This window comes from Bos mutus, chromosome 23 (genome assembly GCF_027580195.1).
Source record: "Bos mutus isolate GX-2022 chromosome 23, NWIPB_WYAK_1.1, whole genome shotgun sequence".
NCBI classification, from domain to species: Eukaryota; Metazoa; Chordata; class Mammalia; order Artiodactyla; family Bovidae; genus Bos; species Bos mutus.
This window is the reverse complement of record NC_091639.1, coordinates 44,710,993-44,731,162: the sequence shown is the minus strand read 5'-3', so window position 1 is coordinate 44,731,162 and position 20,170 is coordinate 44,710,993. Positions and strand designations below refer to the sequence as shown.

The window sequence follows — 20,170 nt, the reverse complement described above, 5'->3', positions numbered from 1 at the left end:
TGTCTCAGGGAACTCAAACAGAGGGTCTGTATCAACCTAGAGGGGTGGGATGGGGAGGGAGATGGGAGGGAGGTTCAAGAGGGAGGGGACATATGTACACCTATGACTGATTCATGTTGATGTTTCACAGAAAACAACAAAATTCTGTAAAGCCATTAGCCTTCAATTAAAAAATAAACCTAAAAAATCAGATTAAATAATAACATAATGTATTGGACAGACAAAACTTAAATGAGTTGAGGTCCATTATTAAGTGAACATGTTAATATAATTATCTAAAAATGACATTTTCTCCTTCATGTTATACCTATCAAGAATTCAATGGAAAAAATAATATAATTTTCCAAATTTTCAATTTGGACAGTCTTTTCAAAGTTCATGTATCCATTAAAGTGCACCTTAATCTTTCATATATTTTATTATCTTTTCCCTAATAAATGTCTTCAATAAATGTTCCTATTAATAAACACACATATTTATATACTTTCCCAATCTGACAATAGGCCAAATGCCATGATGTAAAGAATATATCCATTATTATTATTATTTTTGAAACCACCAAAAAATAATTTGACAGGACAATCCAAGAGGAGGAAGGTTATAAATCCCCAGTATCCAAAATACTGTTTATTAAAAGTTGGACTAATGACTGGTAAAAACATATCTTGGATTGAGTGCAGAAAGAAAGTTACTTTATTCCATTAGGATTTATCCTGTGGAAGTATTTACAAACCAAGAAATCAAGAAAGTATGGTTACAATTTTTAGATAATTTAAAAATTTCAGAAGTATAAATTAATGTGACTGAAGCAAACAATGAACATATACAAAGATCTTTTAAAAATAATTAAAATAAATATTAACACATTTTATTTTGGTGCCAACAACTTAATGGCTTTTGGTCTTTTATGAACAAACTATAGGTAATGAAGAACGTAATGAGTTGCATTAATGATATATCCATAAAATATTACACATTTGTGGTCTTATTTTCAGCAAGACAGAGTTCTCAGGCATTTTGTACCATGAGGGAGACAGTATTTGCAAGACTTTTCCAAAAGTGACTTGGTAGATATGAATCTACATGGTTTACACTCTTTCTACACTGTAATATTGGTTGTAGGACAATTATGACATCTCTGTATACTTTTAGAATTAGATCACTGATTTAACTTGGGATAAGATAAGGAAAATAACAGGTAAATAACAGGGAGGGAACACAGATCCACCCATCAACAGAAAGTTGGATTAAAGATTTACTGAGTATGGCCCAACCCATCAGAGCAAGACCCAGTTTCTCCCTGTCAGTCTCTCCCATCAGAAGTTTCCATAAGTCTCTTATCCTTCTCCATCAGAGGGCAGAGAGAATGAAAACCACAATCACACAGAAAACTAACCAATCTAATCACATGGACCACAGCCCAGCCTAACTCAATGAAACTATGAGACCTGTTGTGAGGTTCCACTCAAGATGGATGGGTCATGGTGGATAGTTCTGACAAAATGTGGTCCACTCAAGAAGGGAATGGCAGAAAAAAAAGAAGGGAATGGCAAACCACTTCAGTATTCCTGCCTTGAGAATCCCATGAACAGCATGAAAAGGCATAAAGATAGGACACTGAAAGACGAACTCCTCAGGTCGGTAGGTGTCCAATATGCTACGGTAGATCAGTGGAGAAACAACACCAGAAAGAATAAAGAGATGGAGCCAAAGCAAAAACAACACCCAGTTGTGGATGTGACTGGTGATATGCTGATGCTATGAAAGTCTGATGCTATGAAGAGCAATATTGGATAGGAACCTGGAATGTTAGGTCCATGAATCAAGGCAAATTGGAAGTGGTCAAACAGGAGATGGCAAGTGTGAACGTTGGTATTTTAGGAATTAGAGAACTAAAATGGACTGGAATGGGTGAATTTAACTCGTATCACCATTATATCTACTACTGTGGGCAATAATCCCTTAGAAGAAATGGAGTAGCCATCATAGTCAACAAAAGAGTCTGAAATGCAGTACTTGGATGCACTCTTAAAAAAGACAGAATGATCTCTGTTCGTTTCCAAGGCAAACCACTCAATATCAAGTCTATGCCCTGACAGGTAATCCTGAAAAAGTTGAAGTTGAACGGTTCTTTGAAGACCAACAAGACATTCTAGAACTAACACCCCAAAAAGATGTCCTTTTCATTATAGGGGAGTGGAATGCAGAAGTAGGAAGTCAAGAAACATCTGGCTGCTGCTGCTCCTAAGTCGCTTCAGTCGTGTCTGACTCTGTGCAACCCCATAGATGGCAGCCCACCAGGCTAGCCCATCCCTGGGATTCTCCAGGCAAGAACACTGGAGTGGGTTGCCATTTCCTTCTCCAATGCATGAAAGTGAAAAGTGAAAGTGAAGATGTTCGGTTGTGTCTGACTCTTAGCGACTCCATGGACTGCAGCCTACCAGGCTCTTTCATCCATGGACTTTTCCAGGCAAGAGTACTGGAGTGGGTTACCATTGCCTTCTCTGGAAACATCTGGAGTAACAGGCAAATTTGGAGTTGGAGTACAGAATGAAGCAGGGCTAAGGCTAACAGAGTTTTGCAAAAAGAATACATTGGTCATAGCAAACACCCTCTTCTAACAATATAAAAGAAGACTCTAATTATGGACATCACCAGATGATCAATACATAAATCAGGTTGATTATATTATTTGCAGGTAAAGATGGAGAAGCTTTATACAGTCAGCAAAAACAAGTCTGGGAGCTGACTATAGCTCAGATCATGAACTCCTTATTGCCAAATTCAGACTTAAATTGAAGAAAGTAAGGGAAAACACTAGACCATTCAGGTATGACCTAAATCAAATCCTTTACGATTATACAGTAGAAGTGAGAAATAGATTCAAGGGATTAGATCTGATAGAGTTCCTGAAGAACTATGGATGCAGGTTTGTGACATTGTACAGGAGACAAGGATCAAGACCATTCCCAAGAAAAAGAAAAGCAAAATGGCTGTCTGAGGAGGCCTTACAAATAGCTGTGAAAGAAGAGAAGCAAAAGAGAAAAGGAAAGATATACCCATTTGAATGCAGAGCTCCAAAGAAGAGCAACAGGAGAAAAGAAAGCTTTTCTCAGTGATCAGTGCAAAGAAATAGAGGAATGTAACAGAATGGGAAAGACGAGATCTCATCAAGAAAAGTAGAGATACCAAGGGAACACTTCATGCAAAGATGGGCACAGTAAAGGACAGAATGCTATGGACCTAACAGAAGAAGAGGATATTAAGAAGAGGTGACAAGAATACACAGAAGAAATATATAAAAAAGATCTTCACAACCCAGATAATCATGATGGTATGATCAATCACCTAGAGCCAGACACCTAGGAATGTGAAGTCAACTGGGCCTTTGGAAGCATCACTATGAACAAAGCTAGTGGTGGTGATGGAATCCCAGTTGAGCTAAATCCTAAAAGATGATGCTGTTAAAGTGCTGCATTCAACAAGCCAACAAATTTGGAAAACTCAGCAGTGGCCACAGGACTGCTTTCAATTCCAAAGAAGGACAATGCCACAGAATGTTCAAACTACTGCACAATTGCACTCATCTCACATGCTAGTAAAGTAATGTTCAAAATTCTCCAAGCCAGGCTTCAACAGTATGTGAACTGTGAACTTCTAGATGTTCAAGCTGTATTTAGAAAATGCAGAGGAACAAGAGATCAAATTACCAACATCCACTGGATCATTGGAAAATCAAGAGAGTTCTAGAAAAACATCTATTTTTGCTTTATTAACTATGCCAAAGCTTTTGACTGTGTGGATCACAACAAACGGTGGAAAATTCTTCAAGAGATGGGAATACCAGACCACCTGACCTGCCTCTTGAGAAATCTGCATGTAGGTCAGGAAGCAACAGTTAGAATTGGACATGGAACAAATGACTGGTTCCAAATCGGGAAAAGAGTACGTCAAGGCTGTATATTGTCACCCTGCTTATTTAATTTATATGCAGAGTACATTATGAGAAATGTTGGGATGGAGGAAGCACAAACTGGAATCAAGATTTCCAGGAGAAATATCAATAACCTCAAAGATGCAGATTATACCACCTCAGATACAACTGAGCGACTGAACTGAACTGATGCAGATCATACCACCATTATGGCAGAAAGCGAAGAAGAACTAAAGAGCTTCTTGATGCAAGTGAAAGAGGAGAGTGAAAAGTTGGCTTAAACTCAACATTCAGAAAACTAAGATCATGGCATTTGGTCCCATCACTTCATGATGAATAGATGGGGAGACAATGGAGACAGTGACAGACTTTGTTTTTGGGGGGTCCAAAATCACTGCATATGGTGATTGCAGTCATGAAATTAAAAGACACTTATTCCTTGATAGAAAAGTTATGACCAACCTAGACAGCATTTAAAAAGCAGAGACATTATTTTGCCAACAAAGGTCTGTCTAGTCAAAGCTATGGTGTTTCCATTAGTCATGTACAAATGTGAGAGTTGGACTATAAAGAAAGCTGAGCATTGGTGAATTGATGCTTTTGAACTGTGGTGTTGGAGAAGACTCTTGAGAGTTCCTTGGAGAGCAAGGAGATCCAACCAGTCCATCCTAAAGAAAATCAGTCCTGAATATTCATTGGAAGGACCGATGCTGAAGCTGAAACTCCGATACCTTGGTAACCTGATGTGAAGAACTGACTCATTGGAAAAGACCCTGATGCTGGGAAAGATTGAAGTTAGGAGGAGAAGGGGACGACAGAGGATGAGATGTTTGGATGGCATCACCGACTCTACGGACATGAGTTTGAGTAAACTCCAGGAGTTGGTGATGGATTGGGAAGCCTCCTGTGCTATATTCCATGGGTTCTCAAAGAGCTGGACACAACTGAGAGACTGAACTGATACTGAAAGATAAGGAATACAGTTTATGAGTTAAACACAAATAAAAGATACTTCACAATAAATATTTTTTAATTAGGCTAAATGGTATTTGGACTTTCAAGATGTTTGAACTTTAGAGAGCTAACCCTGTAAAATATAACGTCCTACAGTGACTTTGTTGCTTTTCAGTCACTCAGTCATGTCCAACTCTTTGCGACCCCATGGACTGCAGCATGCCAGGCTTCCCTGTCTTTCACCATCTCCCGAAGCTTGCTCAAACTCATGACAATTGAGTCGGTGAAGCCATCCAACCATCTTATCCTCTGTCATCCCCTTCTCCTCCTGCCTTCAATATTTTCCAGCATCAGGGTCTTTTCTAATGAGTCACCTCCTTGCATCAGGTGGCCAAAGTATCAGAGCTTCAGCTGCAGCATCAGTCCTTCCAATGAATATTCAGGACTGATTCCCTTTAGGATTGACTGGTTTGATCTCCTTGCAGTCCAAGGGACTCTCAAGGGTCTTCTCCACCACCACAGTTCAAAAGCATCAATTCTTCAGTGCTCAACTTTCTTTATGGTCCAAATCTCACATCCATATATGACTACTGGAAAAACCATAGCTATGACTAGATGGACCTTTGTTGGCAAAGTAATGTCTCTACTTTTTTAACATGCTGCCTTGGTTTGTCATACTTTTCTCCCAAGGAGCATATTTTAATTTCATGGCTTCAGTCACCATCTGCAGTGATTTTGGAGCTATCATTGTTTCCATTGTTTTCCCATCTATTTGCCATGAAGTGATGGGACCAGTTGCCATGATCTTAGTTTTCTGAATGTTGAGTTTTAAGCCAGCTTTTTCACTCTCCTCTTTCACTTTCATAAATAGGCTTTAGTTCCTCCTCACTTTCTGTCATAGGGTGGTGTCATCTGCAAGTCCTAGATTATTGATATTTCTCTTGGCAATCTTGATTCCAGCTTGTGCTTCATTTAGCCCAGCATTTCTCATGATGTACTCTGCATGTAAGTTGAATAAGCCGGGTGACAATATACGGTCTTGACGTACTCCTTTCCCAATTTGGAAGCAGTTCATTTTTCCATGTCTGGTTCTAACTGTTGCTTCTTGACCTGCATATAGGTTTCTCAGGAGGCAGGTCAGGTGGTCTGGTATTCCCATCTCTTGAAGAATTTTCCACAGTTAGTGGTGATCCACACAATCAAAGTCTTTTAGGACAGTCAATGAAGCAGAAGTAGATGGTTTTCTGAAACTCTCTTGTCTTTTCTATGATCCAGTGGATTTTGGCAATTTGATCTCTGGTTTCTCTGCTTTTTCTAAATCCAGCTTGAACATCTGGAAGTTCTCAGTTCACATACTGTTTAAGCCTAGCTTGAAGAATTTTGAGCATTACTTTGCTAGCGTGTGAAATGAGTACAATTAGATGGTAGTTTGAACATTCTTTGGCATTGCCTTTTTTTGGGACTGGAATGAAAGCTGACCTTTAGCTTTATGACCCCATGGGCTGTAGCCCACCAGTCTCCTATGTCAATGGGATTTCCCAGATAAGAATATTGGAGTGGTTATCCTTTCCCTTCTCCAGGGGATCTTCTGACCCAAAGATTGAACCTAGGTTTGAACCCTTTTGGTGACTTTAGCTTCTGACTATCACACATTTTTGTCCAAGCTTAACATTTTTAAGTTAAATATAGAGTTACAGGGACTTCTTTGGTGGTCTCATGCTTGAGAGTTTGCCTGCCAATGCAGGGGACACAAGTTCGAATCTGGTCCAGGAGGATTCCACATGCTAATGGCAACTAAGCCCATGAACCACAGCTACTAAGCTGTGCTCTAAATCTAAAGCCCATGAACCACATCCTCTGAAGTCCATGGACCCTAGAAGCCCATACTCTGCAACAAGAAAAGCCACTGCAGTGAGAAGTCCTTGCACTGTAATTTGAGGGTAGCCCCTGCTCACAGCAACTAGACTAAGCCCTGGTGGCAACAAAGACCCAGTGAAGCCAAAAATAAATTAATTAATTAAAAAAGAAAAGAAATGTAGACATACATAGCTTATATTAACAAAACTTATGCTATGCAAAAATCATTATAATGAACTAGATGTCTAATGAGCAGAATAATAAGAACCTACTTTGCATTTTTCATACGCTTCTTGAAAACATAAAGTTATATTGATTTCATTTAATGTATGAAAACTAATATAATATCTTTTATTGCTTGATTTTGTGGATGATCAACTCAATACAGTATTACTTTGCCTTTAAAAACATTTAGAATAATTAAACACCAATATAAAATCACTTTCAAATAGGTTTTCTAAATGACTTCTCAAAACTGAATTTAGGTTTTTAGATATTTTGACAATAATTTCTTATTTTTTAAAGAAAATACTCCTTCCATAAATGGAGGTAATAAATATTACCTATAGGTAATAAAATGTGAGAGGTTAGGATAAGTTTTAGAGATTTATATCTGTTGCTTAAAGGTAATTGGAAAATGATGCAGCTATTTACTTAATCATTATGACTAACTGGATCCCCTAATTCTACAATCCTTTTGCTCATTGGGGTTAATGCAACTTAATCATTCGGGGCAACACTAAAAAAAGGACAAGTTTATAAAATTGGTCTGCCAAACTTATAAATGAAGCTAATTACCTAATGTAATTGCTGTCTCCATGAACTTACAGATGATCAATGTGTGAGTTGAAAGCAGCTCTTTTGCCCATTTCTCGTTTGCCCATTTCTGTCCCCTTCTAACCTCAAAGTGGATTTCCCTGGTGACTCAGATGGCAAAGAATCCACCTGCAATGCAGGAGATCCAGGTTTGATCCCTGAGTCAGGAAGAGCCCCTGGAGAAGGAAATGGCTACCCACTCCAGTATTCTTGTCTGGGAAATCCCATGGGTATAGGAACTTAATGAGTTACAGTCCATGGGGTCATAAAGACTCGGACACAGCTAACACTTACACACACACACACACACACACACACACACCTTAATAGAATCTAATTATAGGGATGAGATCACTAGGTAATTTAACCTAGCTCCCGAGTTAACGTTTTCCTGAATGTGCACTATGCCTTGCCTACACTGCTGGTTCTTTTCCTAGATTTAAAGAAGTAAGAATGAAGAGCTAAGTAGTGAAAGAATGACTAGTTATCTCCCCTCAGTAGTTCCGTTAGCAAGCCTGCAGGCAGACATCTAGACAATATGAAGAGAGTCAGCCAGTTTGCACACAATGGAGACAAATGCAGAACCCAACCTCTTGCCTCAATGATTCACTAAGATCCTTCCCCTCTTTCCATTTAAAGATTGTCATGGCTGAGAGGATCCTTTAGTTGGTCTTGGGACATAAGTCCACCTTCTCCCCAGATTGTCCGCTTTTCTGATTAAATCACATTTCCTTTCTCCCGAAACTTTCCTCTCAATTACTGACTTTTAGTGTGGCAAGCAACCAAACCTAGGCTCAGCAACACTCCGATTTAAATGTGCTTGTTTGCTTCATAATATTGAACAAATAATTTAATTTATGGTTCAATTTCATCATGATTAACTAAATTACTCCAATCAAGAGATCTTTAGACTCTTTTCCAAATAGAACTCATTGTACAGGAATTACCTAAGAGACAGGTCACAGTTGGTCCCCAGCCTACCTTTCCCCAAACACAATTCTTTAGACTGTCTACCCCTGCAATCCAGAAACTATAAGTTTGAACTCTCTTACTTTTGTCTTCAAGGGTTGGTGCCCATTGTGTAGGTTTTCTACTTCCTAGGACACCCTCAGTTTTTCCCTTTCCTCTCTTCCCTGTCTGGAAAATCTTTGCTCAGTTTTTAAAGTTTTTAATCTACCAAATTATTAAATTGTGCACTGAGAGAGAATCACACTCATGCTAGTGAATCTCCACATTTTTAGTCTTTCTTAAACTGAAAAATAATTGAGATATTTAAACATTATAAAGAAAGTGAAAGTGTTAGTCGCTCATCCCTGTCTGACTCTTGCCAGGGTCCTTTGTTCATGGGATTCTCTGGGCAAGACTGGAGTGGGTAACCATTCCCTTCTCTAGGGGATCTTTCCAACCTAGGGATCGAACCTGGGTGTCCCGCATTGCAGGCAGATTCTTTACTGTCTGAACCACCAAGGAAGCCCCATTTAAACATTAAAACATAGCCAAATCAAGAGGCAAAACAAGTTCATTCTAAGTGACCAGAGCTCAAACCCTGAGTAAATGAATTGCCCCTTGAGTTTCCTCCCTGTTCATTTTTAATGCTTTGCTGAAGTGTTAGCAGCTGCTTGTAAACTTTGTTCAAATGGCCAGGACTGAGTCTGTCCTCTAATTTGTGCTCCTAGCATTTTATATCTAAGTATGTTAAAATACTAATCACATTGTAAAACTTTATTTGCCTTTCAGCCTCAGTATATACAACGTGTTCCCTTAGGCAGAGTCCATTTCTCTTCAGGTTGGCACAGTTTCTGGCATATCCTAAGTACTCAAGATGTTGTTTGAACATTAAATAAATGGGACCAAAACCACTTAAGAAATATTTCTATCATTTTGGAACTTTCCACTCATTTTGTTTTTGTCTGCCTTGTTAATGAGGAAACACATAAAAAACCAAAGAAGATCCAGAAAGAAACATAGCAAAAGAATTGCAATGTTAGAAATGAAGGGAAAAACTAAATTTTATAAAGGGGCATTTAATATCTGGAATAAAAGATAAAGCGGATTTTGAAATTTTGCTTATTATAGGTCTTTGGATAATATATGGAGTAATTGTAATACTTTTTGAGTTTTACTTTGCTGCAGTGAAAATATATGCCTAATTTTTCAGTCCCTAATTTTTCTCTTTTCAGGGTTCCAATAAAGTACCAAGTTAGGAATTAACATGAATTCAGAGATTCAAATACTTGAAAATCAGAAGTCCATGAGCCAGCCATCCTTGGGGTACACTGCCTCTATTGATACATCTTTCCAATAGACAAATGCTTTCCTGATGTTTACAGCGTCTAAATATGAACCATTGTAATATACTTAACCAGAGGAGAATAGATTCTTTTCTTTAAATTTCATGTAACAATTTTGTAAACAGTGCTGGGAGATGCAGCATTATTTTATTTTCTTTCATTCTTTGCTCTGTCCGGATTCGTGCCGTCATCAGGCACTGATAAAAGTGGTTCCACTGTTACAGAACTCAGACTGTTGCAGAACTCAGACTGTTGCTGAGCGTTCTGAACCAAAGGAACATAACACCTCCCTCTTCTGATTGTTTAAATTTAACTACTGAGATGTCAGGTGGGAAACCAAGTAAGATCGTAATTCCATTATTAGTATAACTCTGAAATCAGAAAATAATTATGTCAGTGGTAAAATTTATCAATTTACTGTGTAATGAATAGAGAAAGCATATTTAGCTGGTTTGACTCAAAGATCAACATAGGTCAATAGAAAAGACAGTCATGTTTCCAGGCTTTAACATGAAAACTTTAACATGAAAAATTCAGTTGCATTTGAAGCCCCATTAGGGAACCCAACACCTGCGGAAATAGAATGGTCTGCCCATGTTATAAAATGTTAATAATTTCAAAATACATATTTGGGTTATTATAAATGAGTCCTTTGGATGTTTTAGAAAACTGAAGAAAAGTTCATATCCCCAGCTGAACAATACAACAGCTAGATAGTCGTGCCATCTAAAGGTTCAAAATGGGTGGAGGGATTCTGTGAAATCGTTTTGGATTTCAACTTGATTTTTCATGTTTTTGCAAAATGATACTAATGAATGTCAATAAAATAAATAAGACCAGCTTTACAAGCGTTATGCAAATCAGATTCCCAATTCACAGCTGTCGTATCAATGTAAGGACCACACTGGACTTGCCTCCCCAGCGCTCATCACAGACGGTAAAGAGAGCGGTTTTATTGGCTAAGCCAGGCAGCATGGTGCTGCACTCCATGACAATGGCCTGAGGGATCATTATGACGCAGGACACGATCCAGATGATGACGATGCTGTTCCGGGCCCGCTTGGCTGTGCTCTTAAACATCAGAGGGTGACAGATAGCATACCACCGGTCCAAGGCAATGCAGCTCAGCGTGAGGACAGAGACAGACACCGATACGGTCTAAAGAAAGAAGGAAGGTAGCACAGGGAAGCACCAGCTGTTACATGGATGTCTCTCAATATTTGTACTGTTTCACAAGGGTAGGCACACAGATAACCAGATTCAAAGTTGTCAAAAGACGTTTCATTCAAGTGCTTTCTATTAAAAAAATGAAAAAAAATCGGCTACAAATAATATTAGAAATGTATCAATAAAAAGAATTACCTATTTCCCATTAAATATAAAAAGTGTACTATGACTGAGTGCTAAGTTGCTTTTCAAGTCCAACTCTTTGCAACCCCATGGACTGTAGCCGACTAGGCTCCTCTGTTCATGGAATTCTCCAGGCAAGAATAGTTCCAGGGGATCCTGGATTTGAACTCAAGTCTTCGGCATTGGCAGGTGGGCTCTTTACCACTAGCACAACTTGGGAAGCTGCCTCTTTTTCTATGCCAAGTGTTTTGATTTATATGACATTCTTTGAATAAAGATACACTGATTTTGTTTTGGCATTTTTCCATTGATAAGGGAAATCTTATCTTCAAAGGTAAGAACATATATGTTCATAGTTTGAACTGGAAATTTTTCTTTTACTTATACACAATAATACAATGGTATGTCTTTCTTTTAAATTGACATACAAGAATTTGATTGCAATTGCATTTAATTAGCATTTTTGAATTATTTGTATCTCATTTCTTATTTTTAAATAACCAAGGTTATTCGTACATCAGTTTATTTTCAACATGCAAATGCATGAGTTGTGATAAAAGGTAATCTTCTATATGGATCTCCTTGCCATCGTTTGCTCATTGCTGGAAGAAGCAACCTACTTCTAAAATTCGAATAGGTTCACCTAATCCAGATTTCTGTACAATTAATGGCATCACACACATTTAGTTTGGAACTTTAAGAAAATAGTAAAGAAGCATGTCATGTATGCCCATCCCCCATGATCAATTTATGTAATTGCTGTGCCATGCCGGCTCACTTCAGTCGTGTCCTACTCTGTGCAATGCTATAGACTTTAGCCTGCCAGGCTCCTCTGTCCATGGGATTAGCCAGGCAAGAATACTGGAGTGGGTTGCCAGGTCCTCCTCCAGGGGATCTTCCCAACCCAGGGATCAAACCTGCGTCTGTTAAGTCTACTGCATTGACAGGCGGGTTCTTTATTTAATTATATTTAGTGCATTCTATACTGAATGAACAGACCATTGGTTGACAAAATCAATTCTCTCAAAACCCTCTCTTTAAAAACAAGCCTCATTCTCCTTTCTGTTATATATATATTTACAGATTTCTATTCACTTTCTTCTCAACACTTACAGCATGTTTAATTCATTAATGTACTGTTTATCTTCTCTGTGGAACAAAGACCAGTGGCAGGAGGGACTGTGCAAAACAGTCCCTGGCACAGTGCTTCATGCCTTTATTCCGTGGCAGAGTCATCTTTATTTTCCTGTCCTAGTTGTATTGATCTTATAATATGTGAATGGGAGGGTGTCTCTGCGTCTTACAACAGGACCTTGCTTGTTGACGCATTGACTATAGGTACAGATGAGTGAGAGGGATGTACATGCTGGTCCAGTGGAGGAGGAGAGGTTCTGGGCTAAGCATCAGGACCACATAGCCGTTCTCGTCTCCCCCCAGCTAGCTGCACAATGTGGGTGACCTACTTAACAATTCTTGGCAAATGTGTGTATTTTTTTCCTATTAAATGAGTAAAATTGACAATAAGATGCTTGCCAACTCTGATTCTTTTGATTCTCTTTAGAAAAGATGACAGAATATGGTTGAAATCAATTCTGCTATCGTGTTTCCTGGGATGCACCACATGGCATGTGCTAAATGTGAGATCTTGGGTAAGTTACTTAAGCTATGCCTCAGTTTTCTCATCAGTAAACTTGCATGATAATCATAGCCACCGTGGACTTGTCAGAAGAAAAGTCAGTCAACATGTGAAATGCCTAACCCGGGCCTGGTATATAAATGATAAGTGTTTGTTATTCCTTGTTATGATGATGGCAGTGGTGACGGTGATTATACTATTCATATTTTCTTCTATTCTCGAGCTTAGAGTTCTAGCTTTTAATTGGAACAGACTGCTTTACAGTGAAGAATAGTTATAGAAATTACAAGTAAAGATGTAAACTGTTCTAAATTCTTGGGGGTTAATTTCAACTTTAATTTGAAAGGGATGAACTCTATCAGAGTAGGTTTATGTTGATTGATTTGTTGCTGTTCAGTTGCTCAGTCGTGTCTGACTCTTTGCAACATGGTCTGCAGAACGCCAGGCTTCCCTGTCCTTCAACGTCTCCTGGAGCTTGCTCAAATTCATGTCCATTGAATTGGTGATACCATCCAACCATCTCGTCCCCTGTTGTCCCTTTCTCCTGCCTTCAATCTCTCCCAGCATCAGGGTCTTTTCTAATGAGTCGACTCTTTGCAGAGGTGGTCAAAATATTGGAGCTTCAGCTTTAACATCAGTCCTTCCATGAATACTCATGGTTGATTTCCTTTAGGATTGACTAGCTTGATTTCCTTGCAGTCCAAGGGACTTTCGAGAGTCTTTTCTAGCACCAGAGTTTGAAGGCATCAATTTTGGTGCTCAGCCTTTTGCATTGTCCAGCTTTCACATCCATACATAACTACTGGAAAAAACCATAGCTTTGACCATACAGACATTTGTTGGCAAAGTAACATTTCTGCTTTTTAATATGCTGTCTAGGTTTGTCATAGTTTTCCTTCCAAGGAGCAAGAGTCTTTAAATTTCATGGCTGCAGTCACCGTCTGCAGTGATTTTTGAAGACCAAGAAAAGAAAACTTGCCACTGCTTCCCCTTTTCCCCCTTCTAGTTGCCATGAAGTGATGATCTTGTTTTACTTTATTTTATTTTTTTTTAGTGTTGAGTTTCAAGCCAGCTTTTTCACTCTCCTCTTTCACCCTCATCAAGAGGATCTTTAGTTCCTCTTCACTTTCTGCCATTGGAGTTGTATCATCTGCATATCTGAGTTTGTTGATATTTCTCCTGGCAATCTTGATTCCACCTTGTTGATGGCGCCTGGAAATTCCTTGGCACTGCCTTAGGGGACATTCACACTTTCTCCAGTGTCCACTCTTTGCTCAACCTCCATTCCTCCCTGAGAATGTGTCAAGAACCCAGAGCCCTTCCAAACCCTTGCCAGCCTGGGGATTGATAGAGCAGTGGTCATCTAGCTCTATACAGTTGACCTTTCATACTACTGAGCCAGGGCTCTATTTATCCTCTCTAGCAATTAGAAATGAAAAGTTCTCAACAAGGCTTAGTATCTTGCTTTTCATACATTCTAATCAACATGGGTGGACGGGATAGAAGTAATGTGGTTCAAATTCTGAAGTCATTTCTAGGAGTTCTTTCAACTGCTTGCAATAATCAGTTCCAATCAGTGCACTTGAGAGATGGCTGTCCAGTGCCAATGGTGAGCCAGGGTACAGTGCCTTCCCATGAGAGACCATGCTGGTTTGGATAATCTGACAGTATAATCCGTTGAATGAACCCTTAGGCATCAGTGATTTAACAGTCGTTGTTTGACTACTGTATTTGCTGGTGTATAATATACTGGAGTATACAATTAGAATCCAATTTACATGATTTTCTCAATGGTGATACACAATTGCACCTTATCATAAGTGATTATAAATGAGAGTTCTGTTGTTGCTTTTCACTTCTAGGAGTGCACTTCTGGGTTCCCTTTTCATTGAGATTTTGACAGTAGGTCAAACCAAACTGATAGTAAATCCTTTCAGAAATGAATGTAGTGTGAATTGTGAACACTGTGAGTAAAGCAAAGTGAGATGATGTGAACTTTCTTTTGCTGTCAGTGCTTTATCTTGCATTTGTCCTATGAGTACCCTGTGGTCAGGCCAATGTGGGACGTTTTCTTTGGTAGAGGAGTCAGTTTCATGCTAGCATACAGATGTGGCAAACAGCACCAGAGAAATGGAAATTCTGCCAAATTGCAAGTTTGGATGATAGGCACTAATAGACTGGAATGTAGGAAAGTGTGACTGAGAGAAAAGGGGAGACCATCTGCCTACTGAACACCCATCACCCAAATCTCAGTAGACTTGTTCTTTTCCTGTGCAGAGACTCTTCAGTTATATTGAAAAAGTCACTCTGAAAAAGCAGTTCACTGCTCCTATTGGGCTTCCTGGGTAGTAATATTCTCAGGTAGTAGTATTCTTTTCATCTGGTAAAGAATCTGCCTGGAATGAAGGAGACCCTGGTTCAATTCCTGGGCCAGGAAGTCCCTCTGGAAGAGGGATAGGCTACCCACTTGTTGCAACCCCATAGCCAGGCTCTTCTGTCCCTGGAATCTTCTAGGCAAGAATACTGGAGTGGGTTGCCATTTCCTATTCCAGGGGATCTTCCCAATCCATGGTTTAAACTCCCATCTCTTGGGTCTACTGCACTAGCAAGAAGATTCTTTACCCACTGGAACCACCTGGGAAGGCTTGTAGGATGAAGCACACACTGGAATCAATATTGCCAGGAGAGATATCAATAACCTCAGATATGCAGATGATATCATCCTTACAGCAGAAAGTGAAGTGGAACTAACGAGCCTCGTGATGAAAGCGAAATAGGAGAATGAAAAAGTTGGCTTAAAACTCAACATTCAGAAAACTAAGATCATGGCATCTGGTCCCATCACTTCTTGGCAAATAGATGGATAAACAATGGAAACAGTGACTTTATTTTCTTGGGCTCCAAAATCACTGCAGATGGTGACTGCAGCCATGAAATTAAAAGACACTTGCTCCTTAGAAAAAAAGCTATGACCAACCTAGACAGCATATTAAAAAGCAGAGACATTACTTTGCCGGCAAAGGTCCATCTAGTCGAAGCTATGGTTTTATGAGTAGTCATGTATGGGTGTGAGAGTTGGACTATAAAGAAAGCCAAGTGCCGAGGAATTGATGCTTTTGAACCACGGTGTTGGAGAAGACTCTTGAGAGTCCCTTGGACTACAAGGAGATCCAACCAGTCAGTCCTTAAAGAAATCAGTCCTGAATATTCATTGGAAGGAAGGCCTGATGCTGAAGCCAAAATACCAATACTTTGGCCACCTGATGAGAACTGACTCATTGGAAAAGACCCTGATGCTGAGAAAGATTGAATGCAGGAAGAGAAGGGGACGACAGAGGATGAGATGATTGGATGGCATCACCGACTTGATGGACATGAGTTTGAACAAGCTCCAGGAGTTGGTGATGGACAGGGAAGCCTAGAGTGCTGCAGTCCATGGGGTTGCAAAGAGTTCAGACATGACTGAGCAACTGAACTGAACTGAACATGAATGATATTCTATTATCTGGTTGTACTCCAATTAGTTTATCTGTTCATCTACTGAAGGACATCTTTGTTACCTCAAAGTTTTGATCATCATAGATAAAGCTTCAGTAGACATTTGCATGAGAGTTTTCCTGTGTATGTAAATTTTCAACTTTTGAGAGGTAAATATCACAGAATGCACTTTCTGGATCATATATTGGGACTGTTTTGTTTTTAAAAAAGTAAAGTAAAAAAAAAAAAAATCAGTCTTCCAGAATGGCTATAACATTTTTCATTATCCTTACCAGCAATGAATGAGAGTTCCTGCTGCTGCACATCCTTGCCAGCTTTTGTTGTTGTCAGAGTTTCATAGTTTTACTGTTCTAATAAGTCTGTAGTGATATTTCATTATCTTAACTTGCAGTTCACTGATGAGATGTGATGAAGGACATCTCTTCATATGTTTCTTTGCCATTTGTATATCTTGGTTAGTAAGGTGTCATTAATGTCTTTGGTCTATGTTTTAGTTAGATTGTTTGCTTTCAGATCGCTTAGTTTTAACAACTCTTTGCATATTTTAGATATTGTTGTTGTTTAGTCCCTAAGTCATGTCTGCTTCTTTTGCAACCCCATGGAGTAGCCCACCAGGCTCCTCTGTGCATGGGGATTTCCCAGTCAAGAATACTATAGTGGGTTATCATTTCTCTCTCCAGCGTTTTTTCCTGACCCAGGGATCAAAGCCATGTCTCCTGCTTGGCAAGCAGATTCTTTACCACTGAGCCACCTCGGAAGCCCTTATTTTAGGCTGCAGTCACTTATTATACATATCTTTGGCAAATATTTTCTCCCAGTTTGTGCTTTGCCTTCTCATTCTGTTTACACTGAATTTTGCAGCGCAGAAGATTTTAATGTTAATGAAGTCAGCTTATGATTTATTTCAAGCAGCACATCTTTGTTGTTACATCTAAAAAGTCATCAAAATACACAAGGCCATTTGGAGTTTCTTCTAAGTTATCTTCTAAGAGTTTTGTGGCTTTACATTTTACATTTGGGTCTATGATCCATTTTCGGTCAATTTTTCTGAAGAGTGTAAGGTCCGTGTTTAGATTCTTCTTGCCTCAGTTTGTCTTCATTGGGTGCATATTGTCATTTCCTCCAAATATTATGATATCATCTTGGAGGCCAGATGGAATAAGAGCTAGATGGTGGAGGGTGGTCATGGGAACTAGTAGGGAGTGGCCAGCATTTCACTCACTGTCCAATTGCTAAAGGAAATCCAGGTCTTTTAGAACTGTGGCTATGAACACCAGTTTGGTAAAATTTTTAAAGATTTCAGAGATATCAGAATATCAGTCAGAAAAGTATTCTCTGGAAGTATTTGTTCTTAATTTGTAATAGAGCAACTAGTTATAGAAAAGCAGATTTCAGAGCTGAACAATAGAACACCAGTGATAATGATGATGACAGATGTTTGTTGAGAACACACTGTTTTTATAAGGCCAGAGTCTTCCAGAGACTAATATCTGTGCCAAATGGTTCATATAGTTATCTAAGTAGATGAGCACAGCAACCACAGAGACATATTTAAAATTGAAATTATTAATCTTTTAAAATCAGTGACTCTCAAAGAGCTTGTGTATTTGGCTCAATGGCATACAGTCAGTGAATGGCAGCATAGAGGTTCCAAATGTGGCATTTAATTCAAACCTGCAATAAAACATGTTCCCTGCGCTGCTTCGACAGTATAGCTCTTGATTTCTCAGCAGTAAATGAGACCACTTATCAAAACAACACTCAATTCTTTGAATTGGGATAACCTCAATCATTGATTTGTTCAAGTTCTTTCATTTATAATCAGAAAATTAGAGATCAAAGGAGCAAAAGGTTTATACAGCACAGGATTCTGACACTTTTTTTACCCAGAACTTACCTTGTTTACCCAAAAAGTTTCTCATATTACTGTCCTTAAGTTTGCCAATTTCTCTCTTAACACACTAAGTGTTTACTAATGGGCCATGGCTATAAATGAAAATGATTATGCATTTTTGGGGTAGTTTTTGTGTTTGAAGCCCCCAAAAGTGTACAAAGCATTTACCTGTAAATAAGGAATCACTTTACAGAGGGACTGTCCGAAGAACCAGGTCTCAGTAATGTCCACAACTAGCGTGGCTGGAAGGCAGGTGATGGTCACAAGCACGTCAGCCAGAGAAAGGTTGACAATGAAGTAATTGGTCACTGTCCTCATGTGGTGGTTCTTCCACACGGCCACACAGACTGATTTGGAAAGAAAAAGGAATGTTCTCTGTTAGGGACTGAACGTCCACAATGTGGAAGGTGCAATGAAACAGAAATTCATATATTAAGATCCTACCCCCTCAAAAGAATATGGGGTACATATACACAAAGGAATATTACTCAGCCATGAAAAAGAGTGAGATCGTGTCATCTGCAGCAACACGGATGGAACTAGACATTATTGCATTAAGTGAAGTAAGTCAGATAAAGACAAATAATATACAATATCCATTATATGTGGAAATATAAAATATGACACAAATAGATCTGTTTTTGAAGAGGAACAGGATCACAGACATAGAGAACTGACTGGTGGTTGCGGAGGAGAAGGGGGATGAAGGAGTGATGGCTTGGGAAGTTGGGATTAGCAGATGTAAGCTTTACATGTAGAATGGATAAGCAATAAGATCCTACGGTATAGTTTGCATGCATGCACAGGCGTGTCCAACTCTTTGCGACCCCATGGACGGTAGCCCGCCAGGTTTCTCTGTCCATGGAATTTTCCAGACAAGAGTACCAGAGTGGGTTGCCATTTCTTATTCCAGGGGATCTTCCCAACTGAGGGATCGAATCCACGTTTCCTGTGTCGCCTGCATTGGCAGGTGGATTTTTTAACCACTGAGCACCTGGGAAGCCACTCCTACCATATAGCATAGGGGACTATAATCAATATCCTCTGATAAGCCATAGTGGAAAGTAACATGTATATGTCTGTGTAAATATAACTGAATCACTTTGCTGTACTGCAGTAACTAACAAAACATTGTAAATCAACTATACCTCAATTAAAAAAAAAAAAAGTATCTTGACCCCCAGTGTGATGGTATTAGGAAATGGGCCTTTGGAAAATGAACTGGTCATGAGGGTGGAGGCTTTGTAAAGGGCATTAGGTCCTTATAAAGGGAGCTAATATAAGGTGTCTCTCCTTATATAGAGAGATCGTTCACCTCTTCCACCACCTGAGGATACAGCAAAAAAAATGCCTGTCCTTAATGAACCAGGAAGTGGACTCTGCCCAGACGCTGAAGCTGCCAGAGCCTTGACCTTGCACTTCTCAGAATCCAGAACAGAGACACTAACTTCTGTTGTTTTTAAGCCATTCAGTTCACGGTACTCTGTTACAGCAGGGTCAACAGACTAAGGCAGGAACTAAACAAAGAAAATCGGTCTGGTGAGGGAATACTGTCAAGCTGACTAGTACCCCTGCAATTCCACAAATAAATATTGCCAAAGGGAGATAATTTAAGGCTGCTCTGTGTCACTGAATCAGTCAATATGTGTGAATTCTCAATATATGCTTAAAATCAATTCCCTTACCTTGCAAGGCATTTCTCAATGGCTTATATGGATATGTTTATTTTACTTGATTTTGAATTTCATTTTCCGGAAATTAAAGAACAATCTTTGATTTATCATTTTATCCCCTCAGTGGGCAGCATGTAGTAGATAGTCAAGAAATATTGATATTTGCTGAATTGAGATGAATAAAGAGCTGCTATTTTTCAGCGAACTGTGGTGTTGCCTCATCCATCATATTGACCCATATCTGCTCCCAAACTCTGCCTTTAGGAC

At 39.2% G+C, this 20,170-nt stretch overlaps 1 protein-coding gene across 1 annotated transcript in view; it reads right to left on the bottom strand.

The window, feature by feature from the left end:
• HCRTR2 (hypocretin receptor 2) overlaps positions 1-20,170 on the bottom strand; it is a 130,520-nt gene that overhangs the window by 19,055 nt on the left and 91,295 nt on the right. Inside the window, exons 2-3 of the mRNA XM_005902651.2 lie at positions 18,399-18,577; positions 10,767-11,010 (exon numbers count right to left, since the gene is read on the bottom strand). Of these exons, the coding sequence (XP_005902713.1) occupies positions 10,767-11,010; positions 18,399-18,577 (423 nt within the window). The remainder of the gene's footprint in view (positions 1-10,766; positions 11,011-18,398; positions 18,578-20,170) is intronic.